Source organism: Salvelinus namaycush, chromosome 19 (assembly GCF_016432855.1).
Source record: "Salvelinus namaycush isolate Seneca chromosome 19, SaNama_1.0, whole genome shotgun sequence".
NCBI lineage: Eukaryota > Metazoa > Chordata > Actinopteri > Salmoniformes > Salmonidae > Salvelinus > Salvelinus namaycush.
Genome location: NC_052325.1, coordinates 50,858,779 through 50,885,158, shown reverse-complemented (window position 1 = coordinate 50,885,158; position 26,380 = coordinate 50,858,779). Strand labels below are relative to the sequence as shown.

Below are 26,380 nucleotides of genomic sequence, written 5' to 3'. Positions count from 1 at the left end.
AATCAAATTCACATTGCTTCTGTAGCAAACAACACGCATGCATTTTACGACTCGCTCACATTAGTACATTAGGCCCTCACACTTCCCCACTATTCTAAATGCACACATTTAATTTAAAGGGATAGTTCACCCAAATGACTAAATTATATATTGGTTTCCTTACCCTGACAGCAGATATAACTGAAATCAATGCTTTGTTTTCCCTGGCAATGTTTCCTCACGCTAACTTTTTAGCATTTGTGACACAAATCCCATTCAAGTAATGGGACCGATATTAGCATTTTTCACGCATCATGTTCTAAACATCTATAAGTGACTTTGTTGACCTTCACAATACATTTTAGTTACTTTCGAATGATTTGGACATGATGCACAAAACAATATAATATTTGAACCATGACTTGAATGCGATTTGTGCCACAAATGCTAAAGCATTAGCATGTGGAAACAGTGCCAAGGAAACTTAAGCAAAGCATGGATTGCTGTCATACGTTGTCAATAAACTGCATACAGGCTAAGGAAACCAATGTGTAATTTTGTAATTTCGGTGAACGATCCCATTAATTTATTTATACAGGGAACAAATAGTTAAAAATACCAAGTGTTCAAAAGAACCGGCCGAAGACCAATCCTATGTATTTTGAATATTGCATTCAGGGACCATACAACATTACCATTAATTTATAGCACCTTTTGTTCAAAGTGTATAGGCTAATTTGTGCTTCATTATGGAAATGGAGCCTCCCCATATCCACATTCCAGGCTGCTTAATCGAATTTCTGTTAATTAGTGAATTCTGTTTTTAATGGTTTGCATAATTAAGCCCTAGCTGCATTGGTTTTACAGTGTCAGAGATTACAAATGATAGAATGTGGTACAGAATATTTAGAATACGAACACAATAGCTCTTTTCTATACTTAGGTACCAACCATTTTATATGTATCAAAGTAGTAGAAGATCAACAGGAGTTGTAATATAATGCGTTATATTGATGTTTATTGATGTCCTTTATTGACTGTTGAGGGGATCATTGTCCTTTACATTCTTATAGAAACTATTTGAGTCATTCATTTAGCGGATTTCTACCACTTAAACATATTTATTTATATATGCTACTGTATGCTATATATGCACTCTGTCGTACACATCGATCCAGAGCATCCCAAACATGCTCAATAGATGACATGTCTGGTGAGTATGCAGGCCATGGAAGAACTGGGACATTTTTAGCTTCCAGGAATTGTGTGCAGATCCTTGTGACATGGGCCTGTGCATTATGATGCTGTAACATGAGGCGATGTCGGCGGATGACTGGCACGACAATGGGCCTTAGGATCTCGTCACGGTATCTCTGTGCATTCAAATTGCCATCGATAAAATGTAATTGCGTCCGTTTTCCATAGCTTATGCCTTTCCATACCATAACCCCACCGCCACCATGGGGCACTCTGTTCACAAAGTGACATCAGCAAACCACTCACCCACAGAAGGCCATTCACGTGATCTGCAGTTGTGAGGCAGTTGGACGTACTGACAAATTCTCTAAAACGTCGTTGGAGGTGGCTTATGGTAGATAAATGAACATTAATTTATCTGGCAACAGCTCTGGTGGAAATTCCTGCAATCAGCATGCCAATTGCACACTCCCTCAAAACTTGAGACATCTTTGGCGTTGTGTTGTGTGACTGTACATTCCAGAGTGGCCTTTTATTGTCCCTAGCACAAGGTGCACCTGTGTAGGGATCGTGCTGTTTAATCAGATTCTTGATATTCCACACATGTCAGGTAGATTGATTATCTTGGCAAAGGAGAAATGCTCACTAACAGGGATGTAAACAAATTTGTGCTATAGAAAATTGAGAAATAAGCTTTTTGTGCATATGGAAAATGTTTGGGATATTTTATTTCAGCTCATGAAACACGGGACCAACAATTTACATGCTGCATTTATATTTTTGTTCAGTGTATTTTGTTAGCTTGTATTTGCTGACTTTTCTCTATGTACTTGCATATCATTGACCGCACCACTAGGTGGCAATGAAGGCTATTACATTTTTTATAACAAGCATTTCCAAAACAATTCAATGCCCTTTTCCCTAGTTAGTTCCCTATTTGACTTGTTGATTTCCCTTCAAGTATATGAGCAACCCAAAGGTAAAAACAACTGAGGGTCAATAAATCATAACTATTTTTAAAAAAAAACTGTGTTTTGGGCATTAAACCCTTATATAATGAAGATAAAACAAATGGCTTACAGCACTCTCTCTCTCTCTCTTGTTGTTATACCTCCTCTCCTCTCTCTCTGTCTCTCTCTCTCTCCTTTCTCTCCTTTCTCTCTCCTCTACTCCACTTCCTGTCTGGACAGGAAGTGCCCGCGGAGCAACAGGGTCAATCGGCAGAAGCAGAATGCCACCCACTACAGCTCGGAGAACACCATGCGCGCCTCCACCCGCCTCATCTGACTGAGCCGCCCCGCGATGGGGGAAACCCTGAGACCCGCTCCTCTCTGGGTCCAAGTTGCCCCGTAGACACAGATCTAGGATCAGCTTCACCCTTCTTGTACTTCCCTACAATCCCAACCTGAATGAACTATAAAGGATTGGGTAGTGGGAGGGGGACGAAACGCAAAACTGACCTTAGATCAGCATCTAGGGGCAACTTCATCCTTCTGGAGACCAGCGCCAACACCAATGATGAGGCATTGAACAATGGGCTTTTGGGGTGAGGATACAGGGTCGGTGTGTTGGGTTGGGTTGGGGGGGGGGGGGGGCTATAGAAGTGGGTTAGCTGATGTTCGTGGGGGATGTTGGTTGTTTTTAGGGGGAGAAGCAATGGGGGGTTGGGAGGGGGGCTACACGTGATGCCTTGCACCTGTGGTATAGGTCACCGGAGAGGAAACTATGGTACTACAGTACAGCTCTATTTGGTTATGTATTACTGATCTATTTCCAATAGTTATTACATTGTCTTGGTGGGGTATTTTTTCTGTAATGTAAATAAATAATTTATATCACGAAAGTAACTTTGGCACATCTTTATAATATCGCTGTTGGGTGTCCATTTTCACATTTACAGTTAAGATAACATCACTCAAGAGGAAACGGTGGGGTAGGTTTGTCTGAGATGAAAGGTGTATTTCCAAATCCTCACTTTGGAATCTATCAATTATAGTGGGCCACAGGTGGGTAAACTCCCCGGCAATCAGTGATATTAATTGATCAATTAACTATCAGATAGACAAGAAAACCTGAACTGCAACAATGCGGAACATTGCGGATAGAAATGTGATGAAATTTGTGTTACAGCTGACAAGACATGATGACTCTTCATTCAGAATGTCAGAGAGGCATGTTTGTTCTACATAACCTATTTATATCTGAACATTCCACAACGTTCTGCCTTCCTGAACATGCCCCAGTAGGACTTTGGCCCTTGAGGACTATTTCACCATATGCCTACCCTATACAAGAGAACTGAGTTATAGTAGCTGTACCTGATGAGCTATGGCAGGTGATGTCTTTTTTATGCATCACACACACACACATTATATATATTCACAGCTGACAGATTTCAAATATCATACAGGTAACTTTAAAAGTCTGATATTGTGTTCAAGATCGTCAAGTTGTCAAATGCATAATTTTTCATTGTACACACCACGGTGGAGAAATATTCGATGTGGTCCTACTGACCAGGTTCTATTGTGTTCAAAGTTAAGCTGACCTGACCAGAATGAGTGTCAGGGTCACGCAAATGCTACACCACCAGACTGCAGGATTCTACACAAATTCCACAGAGACAGCGGGGGGGTCACTCCCCAGTTCACTCCACAGACGAGCATGTGGAATCCTCTATCTTCCTGTACTCTCCCCTCATTTTTCCAGCTCGGGGGGTAAGGGTGGAGCAGAAAACTCGGAATGTCTGCATGTCTGCGCAGATATACACCATAGGAATGTTATCATTCTGGGACCAGGATTCCACCAACAGATTTATGTTGTTAGTTTTCACTTCAGGAAGGTCAACAGTGTTCAATTAGATGTTTGTCCTCTTCACAGGTTACATAAACGACTGATTGCAATGATTGTTGGGTAATGAAACATTTTACCCATAGAATGTGGTTAATCCTAACAATCTGATTCTGTGAGAGGGAGAAAATGTCTGAGAAATTAAATATTTATCATGGTACGTGAGCGTTCCATGTCAAATTCAAATTCAAAATGAATCCAACTTTATTTAAATTACCTTTAAATCAAAGACTGGATAAATGAAGATAGTTCACTCAGATTGCTTACTATTGAAAAAAAGGGTCAGTTCCTGTCTACTTAAGGGGGTGGGACTCCATAGACATCAATGCGATAGCAGCTGGGTCTAGTCTACTTAGTTCATAGACTTCCACTGAAACAGAGCAAATGAGGGAGTGGGATGTCTCGCTTCCTCTTCCATCTCTGTTTAAATGTTTTCTCAGTCCTTAAAGCCCCATTCATATATTGTGCTAACATGCATCCTTTGACCTGATCTTGCCCACATTCTGATTGTGCCCACATTTTTAGACAGGTGTAGACAATTAAAGTCATGGCTTTAGTCATGGTGGTCATCGATTTGAATGCAACATACGTTTCATGTGAAAATCTGTCAGTAATTGCTTGTGGGTTATAAAGTGTGATTTTCACTAGTGTGATAACCCATTTCTGATCATGTTCTGCTGTATTGGCATGTAAAATGTGGCATTACGTTGAACATTTGCATCCATTTGCATGACCCTAGTTTACACATGAGAGGGGTACGCGCGTGTCTGTGCGTGCATGCATGTGAGCCTATGAAGACCAAAAGTGGATGAATTCGTGATGACTCGAGGAGCCCTTAAAAGGAGGCAATGAAGGGAGGCACCCTCTGTCAAATTGAAGTAGTATATAGGGATTAGTCCTGGGTTTTCTGGAGTGGGTAATGGCCCTTTCACCCAGGCTCCTCATCTCCCAGATGGCCCCATGTGTTTACTCCGGTCTAGACAGAGACAGACCGCACACACACATGCACATGCGCAAACACACACATGAACACACACATGCACACGCAAGAAAACACACCCCCTCTCCCCAAAATCACACACCTTGTCCCGTTCCATCTCATTCTGAAGCCAGTAAACCATAGAATCCGGTGGTCAGCTGAAAACTATGCATACACAACTCCAGCATCCCACGGGTAGGCCTACAGTGGCTGCATTCAAATGGTACATTATCCCTATATAGTGCACAACTTTTGACCAGACCCCTATGCTCCCTGGTCAAAAGAAGTGCACTATATAGGGTGACAGTTGGGAAGCTGAGAGTATAAGAACAACATATCAACTTTCCTACCAGCATCATTCCTGTGGTTTCATTAAATTGTGCCCTTCCACTGACTTTTTATCAACACAAACAACAACCTTGAAACCGTATACTTGAATGAATCGACCCATTACCTTCAAAATTGTGATCGACCAGCTCGATTCGGTCTTATGTGGCAACATTTGAAATTGTGTTTTTGACACTGGATGAAAGTAGAGACTCAGAGGTAGAAAATTATATATTATACACCACAGTTGAGGAACAATTGGAAAGTAATTCTGTTTTGAAAGTTGATAAACTGGTAACCCCACTTTTGAGAAAATGGCCCTTGAATGTTTTGGTACACCTACTGGAGAGCTATTCTTTGTCTACACCCATTCAGCATCGTTCACACCCTCTTAAGCCTTAGCCCCACCCATCTCTTTAAGGATGCACATTTTTGGAATTTGGTATTTTATTAGGATCCCCATTAGCTGTTGTCAAAGCAACAGCTTCTCTTCCTAGGTTCCACACAAAACATAAAACATGACATAATGCAGAACATTATTCGACAAGAACAGCTCAAGGACAGAACTACATCAATTAAGGCCATGTGCTAAACAGAGTAAGTACTGCAGTGTACAACAAAAGGATTCGAGACAAAAGGCTGGTTTATACTACGTCTATCGACATGTCTGTAGACAGTTGTCACAGTGACATCATGAACGTTATATTGTTGTCCAACATCAAATTTGTTATTGACGTTGTGAAAAAGTATGAACACAAAAACAACATCAGCATCCTGGTGGTCCAAAATAACACAACTGGTGTATATTAACACCAATAAACCCATCCATTTGAAAATGAATTTAGTATATGCCAATATAGAAAACCAGGTAACTCAAAGCAACTTTCTAAAAAAAATGTTGGTTCATTTCCAGCTTGTTAGCTAGCTAGCTAACATTAGGTTAGCTGGCTAGCCAGTTCAAATAAGACCATATCATATACAGTTGAAGTCGAAAGTGTACATACACCTTAGCCAAATACATTTAAACTCAGTTTTTCACAATTCCTGACATTTAATCCGAGTAAAAATTCCCTGTCTTAGGTCAGTTTGGATCACCACTTGATTTTTAGAATGTGAAATGTCATAATAATAGTAGAGCGAATGATTTATTTCAGCTTTAATTTCTTTCATCACATTCCCAGTGGGTCAGAAGTTTACATACACTCAATTAGTATTTGGTAATATTGCCTTGAAATTGTTTAACTTGGGTAAGACGTTTTGGGTAGCCTTCCACAAGCCTTCCATAAATTGGGTGAGATTTGGCCCATTCTTCCTGACAGAGCTGTTGTAACTGAGTCAGGTTTGTAGGCCTCCTTGCTCGCACACGCTTTTTCAGTTCTGCCCACAAATTTTCTATAGGATTGAGGTCAGGGCTTTGTGATGGCCACTCCAATACCTTGACTTTGTTGTCCTTAAGCCATTTTGCCACAACTTTGGAAGTATGCTTGTGGTCATTGTCCATTTGGAAGACCCATTGGTGACCAAGCTTTAACTTCCTGACTGACGTCTTGAGAATGTTGATTCAATATATCCACATAATTTTCCTCCCTCATGATGCCATCTATTTTGTGGAGTGCACCAGTCTCTCCTGCAGAAAAGCACCCCCAAAACATGATGCTTCCGCCCTCGTGCTTCACGGTCGGGATGGTGTTCTTCGGCTTGCAAGCCTCCCCCTTTTTCCTCCAAACATAACGATGGTCATTATGGCCAAACGGTCCTATTTTTGTTTCATCAGACCAGTGGACATTTCTTGAAAAAGTACGATCTATGTCCCCATGTGCAGTTGCAAACCGTAGTCTGGCTTTTTTATGGCGGTTTTGGAGCAGTGGCTTCTTCCTTGCTGAGCGGGCTTTCGGGTTATGTCGATATAGGACACACAGTTTTACTGTGGATATAGATACTTTTGTACCTGTTTCCTCCAGCATCTTCACAAGGTCCTTTGCTGTTGTTCTGGGATTGATTCGCACTTTTCACACCAAAGTATGTTCATCTCTAGGAGACAGAACGCATCTCCTTCCTGAGCGGTATGACGGCTGCGTGGTCCCATGGTGTTTATACTTGCACACTATTGTTTGTACAGATGCACGTGGTACCTTCAGGCGTTTGGAAATTGCTCCCAAGGATGAACAAGACTTGTGGAGGTCTACAATATTTTTTCTGAGTTATTGGCTGATTTCTTTTGATTTTCCCATGATGTCAAGCAAAGAGGAACTGAGTTTGAAGGTAGGCCTTGAAATAGATCCACAGGTACACCTCCAATTGACTCAAATTATGTCAATTAGTCTATCAGAAGCTTCTAAAGCCATGACATCATTTTGTGGAATTTTCCAAGCTGTTTAAAGGCACAGTCAACTTAGTGTATGTAAACTTCTGACACACTGGAATTGTGATAAAGTGAATTATAAGTGAAATAATCTGTCTGTAAACAATTGTTGGAAAAATGACTTGTGTCATGCACAAAGTAGATGTCCTAACCGACTTGCCAAAACTATAGTTTGTTAACAAGAAATTTGTGGAATGGTTGAAAAATGAGTTTTAATGACTCCAACTAAGTGTATGTAAACTTTCGACTTCAACTGTAACTATTAAGACCCTTTGCTATGAGACTCAAATTTGAGCTCAGGTGCATCCTGTTTCCATTGATCATCCGTGAGATGTTTCTACAACTTGATTGGAGTCCAATTGTGATCAATTCAATTGATTCGACGTGATTTGGAAAGGCACACAACTGTCAAAATAAGGTCCCACAGTTGACAGTGCATGTCAGAGCAAAAACCAAGCCATGAGGTCGAAGGAATTGTCTGTAGAGCTCAGAGGTAGGATTGTGTCGAGGCACAGATCTGGGGAAGGGTACCAAAACATTTCCGCAGCATTGAACGTCCCGAAGAACACAGTGGCCTCCATCACTCTTAAATGACAGAGCTTGAGAGGATCTGCAGAGAAGAAGGTGAGAAAATCCCCAAATACAGGTGTGCAAGCTTGTAGCATCAAACCCAAGAAAACTTGAGGCTGTAATTCCTGCCAAAGGTTTGTCAACAAAGCACTTAGTAAAGTGCCTGAATAATTCTGTAAATGTGATATTTCAGTTAAATATTTTTAGTACATTTGCAAAAATCTGTAAAATCCAGTTAATGCGTTGTCATATTGGGGTATTGTGTGTAGATTGATGAGGAAAACATACTTGAATCCTTTTTAGAATAAGGCTGTAACATAACAAAATGTGGAAAAAGTCAAGTGGTGTGAATACTTTCCGATCCAATGGCCGATGATCACCGATACGTTTTATCTATAATTTCTCTTCATATGACAAGGATTGAAAAGGATTTGCCAGTAGATTGTCGACTTGTTGCATGAGGATGACTGCTTGTCTAGCTTGCTAGCTAAGATTCTGAAAGTATGATGTTGACATGATCAGTCCAATTAAAGCTATGGTAGATATAACGTGATTTGACGTCATTTCTTCAATAGCCAATGACTTTAATCAATCAAATGTATTTATTAAGCCCTTCTTACATCAGCTGATGTCACAAAGTGCTGTACAGAAACCCAGCCTAAAACCCCAAACAGCAAGCAATGCAGGTGTAGAAGCACGGTGGCTGGGAAAAACTCCCTAGAAAGGCCAGAACCTAGGAAGAAACCTAGAGAGGAACCAGGCTATGAGGGGTGGCCAGTCCTCTTCTGGTTGTGCCAGGTGGAGATTATAACAGAACATGGCCAAGATGGTCAAACGTTCATAGATGATCAGCAGGGTCAAATAATAATAATCACAATGGTTGTCGAGGGTGCATCAGGTCAACACCTCAGGAGTAAATGTCAAGAGAGAAAAAGAGAGAGATAATTGGAGAGAGCATACTTAAATTCACACAGGACAGCGGATAAGACAGGAGAAATATTCCAGAAATAGCAGACTGACCCTAGCCCCCCGACACATAAACTACTGCAGCAGAAATACTGGAGGCTGAGACAGGAGGGGTCGGGAGACACTGTGGCCCCGTCCGACGATACCCCCGGACAGGGCCAAACAGGCAGGATATAACCCCACCCACTTTGCCAAAGCACAGCCCCCACAAGCACTAGAGGGATATCTTCTACCACCAACTCACCATCCTGAGACAAGGCCAAGTTTAGCCCACGAAGATCTACGCCACGGGGGGGGGGGGGACCCGGACAGGAAGATCACGCCAGTGACTCAACCCACTCAAGTGATGCACCCCCTCCTAGGGACGGAATGGAAGAGCACCGGTAAGCCAGTAACTCAGCCCCCGTAATAGGGTTTGAGGCAGAGAATCCCAGTGGAGAGAGGGGAACCGGCCAGGCAGAGACAGCAAGGGCGGTTCGTTGCGCCAGTTCCTTTCCGTTCACCTTCACACTCCTGGGCCAGACTACACTCAATCATAGGACCTACTGAAGAGATATGAGTCTTCAATAAAGACTTAAAGGATGAGACTGAGTCTGCGTCTCTCACATGGATAGGCAGACCATTCCATAAAAATGGAGCTCTGTAGGAGAAAGCCCTGCTTCCAGCTGTTTGCTTAGAAATTCTAGGGACAGTAAGGAGGCCTGCGTCTTGTGACTGTAGCGTACGTGTAGGTATGTACGGCAGGACCAAATAAGAAGGATAGGTAGGAGGAAGCCCATGTAATGCTTTGTAGGTTAGCAGTAAAACCTTGAAATCAGCCCTAGCCTTATCAGGAAGCCAGTGTAGAAAGTCTAGCACTGGAGTAATATTATCTCATTTTTTGGTTCTAGTCAAGATTCTAGCAGCCGTGTTTAGCACTAACTGAAGTTTATGTAGTGCTTTATCTGGGTAGCCGGAACGTAGAGCATTGCAGTAGTCTAACCTAGAAGTGACAAAAGCATGAATACATTTTTCTGCATAATTTTTGGACAGAAAGTTTCAGATTTTTGCAATGTTACGTAGAAGGAAAAAAGCTGTCCTTGAAACTGTCTTGATATGTTCGTCAAAAGAGAGATCAGGGTCCAGAGTAACGCTGAGGTCCTTCACAGTTTTATTTGAGACGACTTTACAACCATCAAGATTAATTGTCAGATTCAACAGAAGATCTCTTTGTTTCTTGTAACCTAGAACAAGCATCTCTGTTTTGTCTGAGTTTAAAAGTAGAACATTTGCCTCCATCCACTTCCTTATGTCTGAAACACAGGCTTCCAGGGAGCCTTCTTGGATGGGCACTTCTAATGTAAATCTATGGCAGCACCCATGGCAGCACCCAAGGGGCTTGACATTTCGAGCTCTTCCTGTAGATTTTGCGGTGACGTAGTGTCCCCATATGTGACAGATCACTGAGCCAATCACGGCGCAACTATAGAACATTACGAACCCCTACGCTCTGGCTGCCCCACCACCACAGAAAGCACTGCGCTCGGCTGAAACACCTGCATTTTGGAGCTGCCTTACTCAAGACAACAAAAAAGAGACCATGTTTGCATGCAGCTTTATTAACTTTTTATTAACATTGTTTGCAAACTAATATGTGACACGTATTAATGCAAAACAGGCAACACATTATTATTATTTATTTTGAATTACTGGTCGCCACTGTATACAGTATATGCATTGTTTAGCTGGAATGAAATGTTTGTATCCTGTGATATGTGGTTGTCTCGCCTAGCGATCTTAAGATGAATGGACTAACTGTCAATCACTCTGGATAAAAGAATCTGCTAAATGACAAAAATGTCAAATGTAAAATAATTGACATACAGATCTCATATTAGTATTGATATAATTTGTACAGTTTTTATACAAGAAATGTAGTTATTTGTCACATTTGACTGTGTAAAACCTAGCAGTACTACTTTTTTCTCTGAGAGTGAGGCGGATAAATAGCATTTTGCAACAAAACATGATTATTGGTCCCTCTCCAATGAAACCATCAAGTGACAGATTTCAAACAAATACATGTCTGTCATTGAACAACCCCATGTGATGATTAGGTGGTGGGAAAACACACCAATCTCTTTCATAAGTTTTTTAAACAATAAAAAGCCAATTTACCAACATTTCTGAAAAAGGATATATAGCGTTTTGGAATGAAACTCTTCAAATGTTGTTACCAGGTCCTAGCTAGCAAGTGGCAATACTTTGCCTTTCTTAACAAGACTGTTACAGTTACTGCCTCTCCACGATGAGGTGTTTGATAGACCTGTGAGCTACAGGTAACTGCCAAAATAAACGAAACACCAACGTAAAGTGTCTTAATCTTGAGAATACAGGGGGTGCTGTTTTCGCATTAGCATAATTTGCTCTACAGATTAAACTGCCTCTTATTCAATTATTGCTCTTACTATATGCATATAATTAATACCATTGGATAGAAAACAATCTCTAGTTTCTAAAACCGTTTCAATTTTGTCTCTGAGTGAAACAGAAGTCATTTGACAGCACTTTCCCTGACCAAGAAGAAGAATGCAAGATGTGTATGCTCGCTTCAACGCTCTGCCTATATATGGTCACGCCACCTATGACCCGAAACACACTTCATTCGTCTTCCTCTGGGTGTCAAGAGGACGTCAGAGGAGAAATTTTTTGTTTATCTTGTACTGACGTGAAATAAGACCTATTTCTTTGGCGTGACCGACAACTTCCGGTTCTCTGAATCGCGCGATTTGGAGGTGCGATTGTCTACTGTTTTGCTGCCGTTACGGATGAAAACTATCTCCGTCTCGAAGTTTGTTTGATACATGTGACCATATCATCGTAATGTATGTTTTTTCAATATAGTTTAATCAGATTATTTGAATTTTTTCGGGAGTTTTGCCGTGTTCCGTTCTGTGACTTTTTTTACTTTGGACAGATCCGTGCCAGTCGACCAGTACCTATGCTAAATGAAGAGGGAAAGTTGCCATTATGAATGGATTGAACGACTCATCAGGACTAAGGACACCTTGATCAACATTCTGATGAAAGATCAGCAATAGTAAGACCCAATTTACGATGTTATTTCATATATCTGTCGTGCATGTGAACTGGTCGTGGGCGCCCAGCTGGTTCTGGCTGGCGTGGCTATGCTAATTTAGCGCTACATTTTGTTTTCGCTATAAAACATTTAATAAATCTGAAATATTGTTTGGATTCACCAGATGTTGGGCTTTCAATATCTGTACGCTGTGTATTTTTCTGAAATGTTTTAAGATAAGTAATTAGTTATATGACGTTGGTCTCTGTAATTGTTCTGGCTGCGTCGGCACTATTTCAGATTGCAGCTGCAATGTAGAACTGTGATTTATACCTGAAAAATGCACATTTTTCAAAAAAAACTATGCTATACCATAAATATGTTATCAGACTGTCATCTTATGAAGTTGTTTCTTGGTTAGTGGCTATATATATTTTTATTTAGTCGAATTAGTGATAGCTACTGACGCAGGAAAAAACTGTTGGAGTAAAAAAATTGTGTCTTTTGCTAACGTGGTTAGCTAATAGATTTACATATTGTGTCTTCCCTGTAAAACATTTTAAAAATCTGAAATGGTGGCTTTATTCACAAGATCTGTATCTTTCATCTGGTGTCTTGGACTTGTGATTTAATGATATTTAGATGCTACAATTTACTTGTGACGCTATGCTAGCTATGCTACTCAGTGGGGGGGGAGTGGGGGGTGATCCCGGATCCGGGTTGGTGACTCGTTAAAGGTTAAACCCTTTTGCTATTTGAGGAGCTTAGGTCTTTCACAAACTTCCTCCAATGGACTCGGTTTTGGGTGGTTTTCTCTTCTTTCAAGGATGATTATACGTCTCTAAGTTCTGCCTCCACAGACCTTGTTCTGCCTCCACAGACCTTCTCCAGCTGTTTCTGGGTCTTCCTGGTTTCCTTTTTTTCCCAGTGGGTTCCAGGTTAGAGTTTGTCTTGTCTAGAGTTGTGTTGGTGGGTGGTTTCCTCAAGGTTTCCTCAAGGTGTGCCCGATCCTCAAAGTGTGCCCGCTAATGTCCAGTCTCTGGATAATAAAGTTGATGAGCTCAAGGCGAGAGTTGCTCAGAGAGACAACAGGGATTGTAACATACTCTGCTTCACGGAAACATGCCTCTCTCTCAATATACTGTCTGACTCTGTAAAGCCAGTTGGGTTCTCAGTACATTGCGCCGACAGGAACAAACATCTCTCCCTGGGAAGCAGAAGAGTGGAGGTATATGTTTTATGATTAACGATTTATGGTGTAACTGTGATAACATACAGGAACTCAAGTCCTTCTGTTCACCCGACCTAGTATATCTCACAATCAAATGCCGACCGTACTATCTACCGAGATAATATTTGTCAATAATAGCCACAGTGGTCTATATACCCCCTCAAGCCGATACCACGACGGCCCTCAAAGAACTTCAATGGACATTATACAAACTGGAAACCACATATCCTGAGGATGCATTTATTGTAGCTGGGGATTTTAACAAAGAAAATTTGTTATAATACCTTTCAGAATGCATATAAGACCCTCTCCTGCCCTCCATTCGACAAATCAGACCAAGATTCCATCTTGCTCCTCCCCTCCTATAGACAGAAACTCAAACAGGAAGCACCCGTGGAAAGGACTATTCAACGCTGGTCTGACCAATTGGAATCCACGCTTCAAGATTGTTTTGACCACGCGGACTGGGATATGTTCAGAGTAGCTTCAGAAAATAATATCGACACATATACCGATACGGTGAATGAGTTTATCAGGAAGTGCATAGGAGATGTCGTACCCATTTGTGACTATTAAAACCTACCCCAACCAGAAACCGTGGATAGATGGGAGCATTCGCGCAAAACTGAAAGCGCGAACCATCGCATTTAACCAGGGCAAGAAGACTGGGAATACGGAAGAATACAAACATTTTAGTTATTCCCTCCACAAAGCAATCAAGCAGGCTAAACTTCAGTATAGGGACAAAGTTGAGTCCCAGTTCAATGGCTCAGACAGGGTCTACAGACAACCACAAATTATAAAAGGAAAACCAGCAACGTCGCGGACACCGACGTCTTGCTTCCGGACGGCTGACAACCTTCTTCGCTCGCTTTGAGGATAATACAGTGCCACCGACGTGGCCCGTTATCAAGGACTGTGGGGTCTCCTTTTCCATGGCCGACGTGAGTAAGACAGTTAAGCGTGTTAACCCTCGCAAGGCTGCCAGCCCAGATGGTATCCCTAGCTGCGTCCTCAGAGCATGACCAGCTGGCTGGTGTGTTTACCGATATATTCAATCTCTCCCTATCCCAGTCTGTTGGCACCACATGCTTCAAGATGGCCACCATTGTCTCTGTACCTAAGAAAGCAAAGGTAATTGAACTAAATGACTATCGCACCGTAGCACTCACTTCTGTCATCATGAAGTGCTTTGAGAGACTAGTCAAGGATCATATCACCTCCACCTTACCTGCCACCCTAGACACACTTCAATTTTCTTACCACCCCAATAGATCCACAAAAGATGCAATCACCACCACACTGCACACTGCCCTGTCCCATCTGAACAAGAGGCATACCTATGTAAAAATGCTGTTCATTGACTATAGCTCAGCATTCAACACCATATTACCCCCCAAGCTCATCATCAAGCTTGAGGCCCTGGGTCTCAACCCCGCCCTGTGCAACTTGGTCCTGGACTTCCTGACAGGTTGCCCCCAGGTGGTGAAGGTAGGAAACAACACCTCCTCTTCGCTGATCCTTAACACTGGGGCCCCACAAGGGTGCGCACTCAGCCTCCTCAAGTACTCCCTGTTCACCCATGACTGCGTGGCCAAGCACGCCTTCAACTCAATCATCAAGTTTGCAGACAACACAACTGTAGTAGGCTTGATTACCAACAATGATGAGACAGCCTACAGGGAGGAGGTGAGGGCTCTCTGAGTGTGGTGCCTGAAAAACAACCTCTCACTCAATGTCAACAAAACTAAGGAGATGATCGTGGACTTCAGGAAACAGCAGAGGGAGCACCCTTTCCACATCGATGGGACCGTGGAGAAGGTGGAAAGCTTCAAGTTCCTCGGCATACACATCACCGACAAACTGAAATGGTCCACCCACACAGACGGTGTGGTGAAGAACATGCAACAGCAACTCTTCAACCTCAGGAAGCTGAAAAAATTTGGCTTGTCACCTAAAACCTTGACAAACTTTTACAGATGCAAAATTGAGAGCATCCTGTTGGGCTGTATCACTGTCTGGTACGGCAACTACACCACCCACAACTGCAAAGCTCTCCAGATGGTGGTGCGGTCTGCCCAACGCATTACCGGGGGCAAACGTCCCGCCCTCCTGGACACCTACAGCACCCGATGCCATATGAAGGCCAAAAAGATCATCAAGGACATCAACCACCCGAGCCACTGCCTGTTCACCCCGCTATCATCAAGAAGGCGAGGTGAGTACAGGTGCATCAAAGCTGGGACAGAGAGACTGAAAAACAGCTTCTATCTCAAGACCATCGGACTGTTAAACAGCCATCTCCAGCACATCAGAGGCTGCTGCTTATAGACATAGATTAGGGATCACTGGCCACTTTAAGGAAATGAAACGCTTTAATAGTGTTTCCGTATCTTGCATTACTCATCTCATATGTGTAAACTGTGCTCTATACTATTCTACGGTATCTTAGTCACTTTAATTGTGTGTAAATATTGCATCACCCATCTCATATGTATATACTGTATTCTACACTATGCCACTGTATCTTAGTCTAATGCCGCTCTGACGTATTTGTATATATTCGTAATCCATTCCTTACTTAGATTTAGGTGTATTTTGGGTATATGTTGTGAAACTGTTAGATATTACTGTACTGTCGGAGCTATGAGCACAAGCATTTCGTTACACCCGCAATAACAACTGCAAAAACACGTGTATGTGACCAATATTTTTTATTAAATGTTTTATTTGAGAGTCAATTTGTTCATTCTGGGAGTTAATGGTTAACCAATACTGTAGGATACTATGTGTGTTATGTGCTGAGTGCAACTCTAGCCCCAGTGTCGTCTGTTAGAAAGACGCTACAAGCCAGTGATCCACTGTTAACACTTTATTCCAATAGTCAATAGTTAAAGGCACAACAATGGCGGTTTCGACAAAGACAGTAAACTAAACAGGTGTGCCTGGATTTTCCATGATATCCAAAAGGAAAACCTGCTGATCAACTAAACCTGCCAAGTGGACCATGGGTGAGGTTAGCTGGCAAATAGCCAGCCGTTACAGGGAAGAAGACCCCGCCCTTCCGATAAATTCCCCAAAAGACTTTAGCCAAAAACAGATTTGCCTAATCCATCCAGCCTGATGTAACCTCTTTGTTTACATCCTAAAAATGTTAAGACTATGGTTTAATGTGTTACTTGGCTCCTAGTCCAGTGGTCGTTAAATAATTGTAGAGTATGAGATTTGCAAGATGAAGATAAATGGTTGACCCCTTTCCCGAAAACAAGACTTGCTCAGAAGCTTATTTGCTTCTCTCTTTTTTTAACTAAGGCATGCTATTATCACCGTTTAACTTAGTTAATTCCTTTCAATAGAAAGCCTATGGCTTGGTAAAGTAACAAAAATTGATGGCATTGGCGTGTGTCATCCAGATGTAAAATTGATCTCTATTAAACCTGCGAGTGGTCAAAATGTACACAATTGTTACCAGGAGAAAAATGGGGGAGGGTCATGCTTTTTCAATTTCAGTCAGGGAGAGGGTTAAGTATGTTTTTATTTAGTCCTGGGAGGGTCATGTAATTTGTAATCTATTAACAAACCGAACGCAATGGTAAATCTAAGTAGCGCTATAGGTTTGGGGGTGTGTAAGAAGTATTTTTGCTATTTTCACAAGCAAAGATTATCGGCACAGTGCTGGCAGTGGCGCAAACGGGCTAAGTTTTGATGAGTAAACCAGTTGTGGTTGAACCAAGGCTTGACCCCTCACTGGCCAAACAAAACGTGCTTCATGGCTAAATATGTGGTTGCTTCAAGTTGTCTATTTATAGTCTTTTATGTGTTCCCTTGGAATAAACTCCAATTCCAATGTTAGTCCATTATAGTTTGATAAACAGCTTACAGAAACAAAATAACCGTCACGGCCGTTGAAAGAAGTGGACCAAGGTGCAGCGTGGTGAGCGTACATATTCCTTTTTATTTGAATGTCGCCAACAAAACAATAAACAATACAAAACGACCGTGAAGCTTAACAGGGCTATGAAGCCTCTAACAAAGTTAACTTCCCACACTGAAAGGAGGGAAAAGGGCTACCTAAGTATGGTTCCCAATCAGAGACAACGATAGACAGCTGTCCCTGATTGAGAACCATACCCGGCCAAAACATAGAAATAAAGAAACATAGAAAACAAAACATAGAATGCCCACCCCAAATCACACCCTGACCAAACCACATACAGACATAAAAAGGCTCTCTAAGGTCAGGGCGTGACAATAACAAAATGTAGACCTATACCATATCTTCTAAATATGTTAACTTGAACCTGTTTGCAGTCCACATTGTTCTAAGTAATTGCATGATTTCAATGTGGAAATATATACATAGAATTCACACTGATATAGGGGCTAGGCCTACTGTAAATTACATACTTTTTTAAAATGTATTTATTTCACCTTTATTTAACCAGGTAGGCAAGTTGAGAACAAGTTCTCATTTACAATTGCGACCTGGCCAAGATAAAGAAAAGCAGTTCGACACATACAACAACACAGAGTTACACATGGAGTAACACAAACATACAGTCAATAATACAGTAGAAAAATAAGTCTATATACAATGTGAGCAAATGAGGTGAGATAAGGGAGGTAAAGGCAAAAAAAGGCATGGTGGCGAAGTAAATATAATATAGCAAGTAAAACACTGGAATGGTAGATTTGCAGTGGAAAAATGTGCAAAGTAGAAATAGAAATAATGGGGTGCAAAGGAGCTAAATAAATAAATACAGTAGGGGAAGCGGTAGTTGTTTGGGCTAAATTATAGATGGGCTATGTACAGGTGCAGTAATCTGTGAGCTGCTCTGACAGCTGGTGCTTAAACTTGGTACTCATCCCGGATCCGGGAGCACCCTCATCAGTAAAAAAGCTGACTAGCATAGCCTAGCATAGCGCCACAAGTAAATACTAGCATCTAAATATCATGAAATCACAAGTCCAAGACACCAGATGAAAGATACACATCTTGTGAATCCAGCCATCATTTCTGATTTTTAAAATGTTTTACAGGGAAAACACTATGTATTTCTATTAGCTAACCACGATAGCAAAAGACCCAACCGCATATTTTCACAATTTTTTTACTGCATAGGTAGCTATCACAAATTCGACCAAATAAAGATATAAATAGTCACTAACCAAGAAACAACTTCATCAGATGACAGTCTTATAACAGATTTATTGTATAGCATATGTTTTGTTAGAAAAATGTGCATATTTCAGGTATAAATCATAGTTTTACATTGCAGCCACCATCACAAAATCTCACCAAAGCAGCTAGAATAACTACAGAAACCAACGTGAAATACCTAAATACTCATCATAAAACATTTATGAAAAATACAAGGTGTACAGCAAATGAAAGACAAACATCTTGTGAATCCAGCCAATATTTCAGATTTTTTAAGTGTTTTACAGCAAAAACACAATATAGCATTATATTAGCTTACTACAATAGCCTACCACACAACCGCATTCATTCAAGGCACGTTAGCGATAGCGAATAAACCAGCAAAAGATATTAATTTTTTCACTAACCTTCTCAAACTTCATCAGATGACAGTCCTATAACATCATATTACACAATACATATATGGTTTGTTCGGAAATGTGCATATTTAGCGGTACAATTTGTGGTTGAACAATGTGAATACGTAGCCAAACTGCACAAAATAATCCGGATATATTTCTGACACTCACATCATCTAATCAAATAACTAATCATAAGCTTTACTAAAAAATACAGGTTGGACAGCAAATGAAAGATACACTAGTTCTTAATGCAACCGCTGTGTTAGATTTTTAAAAATAACTTTAGTACGACATACAGCTTACGTTATAGCGAGACAGCGCCCGAAATCTGGGCGGAATATACGTCTAAACATTTTCGACAGAAATACGAAATAACATCATAAATTGTTCCTACTTTTGATGATCTTCCATCAGAATCTTGTACAAGGGGTCCTTTGTCCAGAATAATCGTTGTTTGGTTGTAGAATGCCCTCTTCATCTGTAGAACGCTAGCAAATGCTAGCCATGCGGCACAGAAGTGTCCAACTCACCAGAACGCATAACAAAGAAAATACCGAAAATCGGAATAAACTGATATAAACTGATATAAGTCGGTTTAATATAACTAGTTGATGATGTTTTTAACACATATATCAAATAAAATCAGAGCCGGATATATCTAACGCCTATAACGAAAGCTTTTCAGAACGCAATCCTGAGGTCTGTCTCGCGCCAAGCCGAACGGTGAAAAGACTACACCCACCGTTCCAAGAGCTCTTGCTCGGCCTCAGATAGAGATATACACCCCATTCCAATTCTCACTGCCTATCCAGTGGAAGGCGTATGCAGTGCATGTAGACCCATAGATTTCATGCAAAATAATAGGCTGACCCTGGAACAGAGCCCCCGATTTCAGATTTTTCAGTTCCTGACAGGAAGTTTGCTGCAAAATGAGTTCTGTTTTACTCACAGATATAATTCAAACGGTTTTAGAAACTAGAGAGTGTTTTCTATCCAATAGTAATAATAATATGCATATTGTACGAGCAAGAATTGAGTACGAGGCAGTTTAATTTGGGAACGATTTTTTACAAAGTGAAAACAGCGCCCCCCCTATTGAGAAGGTTTTAAAGCTAGTGAGGGAGATAAGTGTTTCCAGTTTCAGAGATTTTTGTAGTTCGTTCCAGTCATTGGCAGCAGAGAACTGGAAGGAGAGGCGGCCAAAGGAGGAATTGGTTTTGGGGGTGACCAGAGAGATATACCTGCTGGAGCGCGTGCTACAGGTGGGTGCTCCTATGGTGACCAGCGAGCTGAGATAAGGGGGGACTTTACCTAGCAGGGTCTTGTAGATGACCTGGAGCCAGTGGGTTTGGCAACGAGTATAAAGCGAGGGCCAGCCAACGAGAGCGTACAGGTCGCAGTGGTGGGTAGTATATGGGGCTTTGGTGACAAAACGGATGGCACTGTGATAGACTGCATCCAATTTATTGAGTAGGGTATTGGAGGCTATTTTGTAAATGACATCGCCGAAGTCGAGGATCGGTAGGATGGTCAGTTTTACGAGGCTATGTTTGGCAGCATGAGTGAAGGATGCTTTGTTGCGAAATAGGAAGCCAATTCTAGATTGGTCCATGGCTGAGCATGAACATGCCAAATGTTGTCAATAAGCAAGATCAAATTCGGATGAGGCCTAAAAAGAGTGAAAATAATTATAATCAAATTCTAAACAAAAAACAACTTGTTTTAAATAGGCTATGTCTAACTACACTTATAGGCACCATTATTGCTCCCTGTGGGCATATAGTATTAAAACAACACAGACAATGGAAGGTTTTACCCACATCCAAACTTCACAGTAGCTGGACAAAGATCCAATATAAAGAGTAAGGGAGAATATCCACTCACCGTTATACTGCTCCCAAATATAATGTTTTGTGTACACTGAAGAAAAATATATATGCCACATGCAACAATTTCAAAGATTTGACTGAATTACTGATCATATAAGGAAATCAGTCAATTGAAATCAAATTAATTAGGCACTCGTCTATGGATTTCACATGACTGGGAATACAGATATGCATATGTTGGTCACAGATATCGTTAAAAAAAAGTAGGGACGTGGATTAAAAAAAACAGTAAGTATCTGGTGTGACCACCATTTGCCTCATGCACCACGACACATCTCCTTCGCATAAAGTTGATCAGGCTGTTGATTGTGGCCTGTGGAATGTTGTCTCACTCCTCTTCAATGGCTGTGCGAAGTTGCTGAATATTGACGGGAACTGGAACACGCTGTTGTACACGTCGATTCAGAGCATTCCAAACATGCTCAATGGGTGACATGTCTGGTTAGTATGCAGGCCATGGAAGAACTGGGACATTTTTAGCTTCTTGGAATTGTGTACTGAAACATGAGGTGATAGCAGCAGATGAATGGCACAACAATGGGCCTCAGGATCTCGTCATGGTATCTCTGTGCATTAAAATTGCCATAGATAAAATGGAATTGTGTTCGTTATCTGTAGCGTATGCCTGCCTGCCCATACCATAACCCCACCGCCACCATGGAGCATACTGTTCACCACGTTGACATCAGCAAACCACTCACCCACAGGACACCGGGTACAGTTGAAACCGGGATTTACCGTGAAGAGAGCACACTTCTCCACTGTGTCAGTGGCCATCGAAAGTGAGCATTTGCTACAATGTTACAATGCCAAAATGCAGTTAGGTCAAGACCCTGGTGAGGACGACGAGCACGCAGATGAACTTCCGCGAGACAGTTTCTGACAGTTTGTGCAAAAAAATGTTGATTGTGCAAACCTACTGTTTCATCAGCTGTCCGGGTGGCTCGTCTTAGACGATCCCGCAGGTGAAGAAGCTGGATGTGAAGGTCCTGGGCTGGCATGGTTACACGTAGTCTGCGGTTGTGATGGATGTACTGCCAAATTCTCTAAAACGACGTTGGAGGCAGCTTATGGTTTAGAAATGAACTATCAATTATCTGGCCATTTTTCTGGTGGACATTACTGCACTCGGCATGCCAGTTGATTGCTGCATCAAAACTTGAGAAATCTGTGGCATTGTGTTGTGTGTCTAAACTGCACATTTTAGAGTGGCCTTTTATTGTCCCCAGCACAAGGTGAACCTGTGTAATGATCATGTTGTTTAATCAGCTTCTTGATATGCCACACCTGTCAGTTGGATGGATTATCTTGGCAGTAACAGGGATGTAAACAAATTTGTGCACAAATAAGAGAGACATTTCTGTATGTATGGAACATTTCTGGGATCTTTTATTTCAGCTCATGAAACATGGGACCAACACTTTACATGTTGCGTTTATATGTTTGTTGAGTACTGTAGGCCTACGGTAAGGGTAGCCGAGTGATTTTGGTTTTAAAAATGTGAAACAGGAAGCAAGCAATTGTTACAGGAAAATCACTTAAATAATATCTTCTAAATTGGCGGTATTGACGAGGTTCTCATCTCTCGTTTATTGATGGGCGTGGACACATGTGGCCTACATTATGAGGGGGGGGGGGGGGGGGGGGGGGTTTACACACCTCCAAAGCACAGCAATAATAATGTAAGCCTGCCTATAATACATATAATGTAAAATCAGCTCAATGTTTTTCTCCTCTCAAAATTTATATTTTAATAAAGCTTTGGTGATTGGGATTGACTTCCAAGTGGTTTCACGAGCCACACCTTTTATTGATGGTCTAGACTAGCCTACTTGATTGCATTGGGCAGGACAAAAAGAAAACAGACTTCATTGAGAGGAGGGGAGGCTATGCTTGGTTTTTAATAAAATAAAATGGGAAAAACCTTTGTTTTCTATGTTTCTAAATAAGAAGTATATAGGTATACAGGCACCAAAAGCACATTACTCTTGTTCCATGTGCTATGGGCAGTGTACGTCACGGCTGGATAGGCTGCGTTTCCGCTGTCAAAACCAGCTTTTGGTTGGTCTTAAATATTTCTTTATTTCACCTTTATTTAACCAGGTAGGCTATTTGAGAACGAGTTCTCATTTACAACTGCGACCTGGCAATATGCCTACCAGCGCTGCCTGCACGTTGGATCATGTTTTTAAGGACACACCTCAAATATTTCCACCCGTTTTATCTGAGCACAAGCTGATGTAAGACAGGTAAATTACCCATCCTTGTGCAAGAGTTTGAAAATAGCAGACTGCTGGCTTTAACAGGTCGAAATTGCATACGAACTCAGGTGTTTGACACTACACTCTAAAATGGATCCTGGGGGACCCTTAAGGATAATTTAAGGTAAAAAAATGTCCCTTAAGGTCCCTGTATGAGCTTTAGGATAATATAAGGTGAAAAAAGAATCTTAAAGTTCATTTAAGAACCTATACTCTGCCATCAGTTCCTTTTTTAACTTTTGTACACTTAATGGGTACTTTAAAGATTTTTTTTCAAAAGAGGGGTTCGTTTTGGAACAGCCGCCTTAACGCCAGCCGAAAATAGAGCCCTGAATGTCCTAATGAAAGTGCATAGGCCTACCTGATGATATGTGGCCGCTGTGTTAAAAAAACTGAGTAGCTTTCTCTTGAATTAATTGACGATCAAACACTTCAGTTGTAACTGGTTCTGTTGTGCAACATTTTTACAGTTAATAGGCAACTTTAGCACTGTACCAAACGTAGCAATCAAAACCTCTCTGGTGATGCAGCATGCACTCATTCGTTGTCATGCTCTGTTGTGGTATTGAAAGATTGTCTCCAGTCATGTGTTTCTAAAAGCCATTTTTTTCTCTGACCGCAAATAAGATGCTACACAGTAAAAAGGGTGTGTAAAAATAACAGTGTTGATTTAGTTTAACCCAGTAGGAGTATTTTCAACACTATGAGGAGTCAATGAGCTCTAGTGTTGGAATTAAATTGGAGTGTAAAATGATGCAGTCATTTTGAGTCAAATTAACTGAAAAAAATGTGACACTATCTGTAGAGTAACTTTAACACTATGTAGACTGGGACCAAATGTTATCTGAAACAGTCTTGAATACAATTCTATAGGAGTTTAATATAATGGAGATATTTTCACTCCTACCCTTGTCAACAGGGGAATGTAGAATGAAATGCAAAATTCACGCTCTGCAAAATGACTGCATAATTTTACACTCCAATTTAATTCCAACAGTAGAGCTCATTGACTCCTCATAGTGTTGAAAATGCTTTCTAAAACTGCATATCTAAAGACTCTGGTCTGTCCTAGGAGTGAGGGTAATATTTAATAATATTTTTCATAATTGCATAATTAATAAATAAACATATACTCTATATTCAGGCTGTATCACATCTGGCCGTGATTGGGAGTCCCACAGGGTGGCGCACAATTGGCCCAGTGTCGTCCGGGTTTGGCCGGGGTAGGATGTCATTGTAAATAAGAATTTGTTCTTAACAGACTTGTCTAGTTAAATAAAAGGTTAAATAAAATAAAACATTTAAACACCGAAAATTCCTATGTCAAACGGTTTTGTAATATTTCAGTCTTCTGTTCTGGTTCGTTCCTTGTTCCTTGCCAATCATTGGCTCATTGGTGAAATTAGCATTCAGACAATATCTTTAAGTAAATTACTCAAAAACCTTTATTAATGCAATTGCAGACAGAAGTTGACAACAGGAACATAGCACGCATGTTTCCGAGTAAGTTCTGCAAAATAGTAAAGGGCCCAAGTTATTTTATTTTAGCCCAAAGTCCAGCTTTAGTGATGTCACTGGCTATGTCATTACCTTCTACTCATGAGACCAAGCCCATGCATACACAGCTGTACAAACAAGAGTTTCAGTGTTATCTAAAGGCTCAGCAGTAAATGTCCACTCCCCAAGTTGATTTATAGTGGAATGTCTGACTAGTCTCTTATCTCGTTCACTCCCCTGCAGAGTAGTCTCAGAGTCATACATCTCTCAGACCGTTTCTTTATAAAAGCCAGAGACTAGAAAAGACCGTGGAACAATATTAAACATTATAATGAATATATATATATATATATGAATATATATATGAATATATATATATGAATATATATATGAATATATATATATATATATATATATATATATATATATATATATATATATATATATATATGAATATATATATATATATATATATATATATATATATATATATATATATATATATATATATATAGTTAATCTGTAGTCTAGGACCATATACATGTAAGGAGGGAGGGGTCTTATAACCCCTCCCCTTCTATTAATACAACATAAGCATAATCAATTATTATAATACATCAAACATTTTGTACAGCCCTTATCATGACCCCAACGTGAACCCGACACTTCTGTGATGTATACAAAGCATTTCTCCTTCACCAAGATAATCCATCCACCTGACAGGTGTGGAATATCAATAAGCTCAGTAAACTGCCTGATAATTACACAGGTGCACCTTGTGCTGGGGACAATAAAAGGCCATTGTAAAATGTGCAGTTTTGTCAAACAACAAAATGCCACAGATGTCTCAAGTTTTGAGGGAGAGTGCAATTGGCATGCTGACTGCAGGAATGTCTACCAGAGCTGTTGCCAGAAAATTCTATCATTTTTATTCGTATATATTTTTTATATTTTTAATCTCAATTTCCATCTACAGACTGTGTTTCTGGACCTAAGGAAGGCTTTTGATACTGTTAACCATGAGTTTCTCATCACAAAATTGCCCAAGTTCAACTTTCCCACCGACGCCTTGAGATGGATGAAATCATACCTTGAAGGCAGAACTCAGTGTGTCAGAGTGAGCAATGAGCTGTCGCCCACTCTTAGCTATGATGTGGGCGTGCCCCAAGGATCAATACTGGGGCCCCTCCTGTTCAGCCTGTACATGAATGATATGCTTTCTGTCTGTACTGGGTCTGAAGTTCAAATGTATGCAGATGATACAGTGATATATGTGCATGCAAAGAACAAACAACAAGCTGCACAAGAACGCACTACTGTAATGGTCCAGGTTACAAAGTGGCTCAGTGACTCATGTTTGCATCTCAATGTGAAAAAACCTGTCTGCATGTTCTTCACAAAGAGGGCAACGGATGCTACTGAGCCAGATGTCTATGTGTCCAGGTGGTATCTGATTTTAAGTACCTTGGCATCATACTTGATTCCAACCTCTCTTTTAAAAAGCAGGTGAAAAAGGTCATTAAAATAACCAAATTCAACCTAGCTAATTTCTGATTTATACGAAATTGTTTGACTACAGAGGTAGAAAAACTGTACTTCAAATCTATGATACTCCCCCACTTAACATACTGCTTGACTAGTTGGGCCCAAGC

General features: G+C 40.9%; 1 protein-coding gene across 1 annotated transcript in view; it reads left to right on the top strand.

The window, feature by feature from the left end:
• The window catches only part of LOC120063876 (tomoregulin-2-like), a 128,687-nt gene extending 126,011 nt beyond the window's left edge, over positions 1 to 2,676 (top strand). Inside the window, exon 11 of the mRNA XM_039014194.1 lies at positions 2,367 to 2,676. Coding sequence (XP_038870122.1) covers positions 2,367 to 2,463 — 97 coding nt within the window. The 3' untranslated portion in view covers positions 2,464 to 2,676. The remainder of the gene's footprint in view (positions 1 to 2,366) is intronic.
• Positions 2,677 to 26,380: the final 23,704 nt, after the last annotated feature.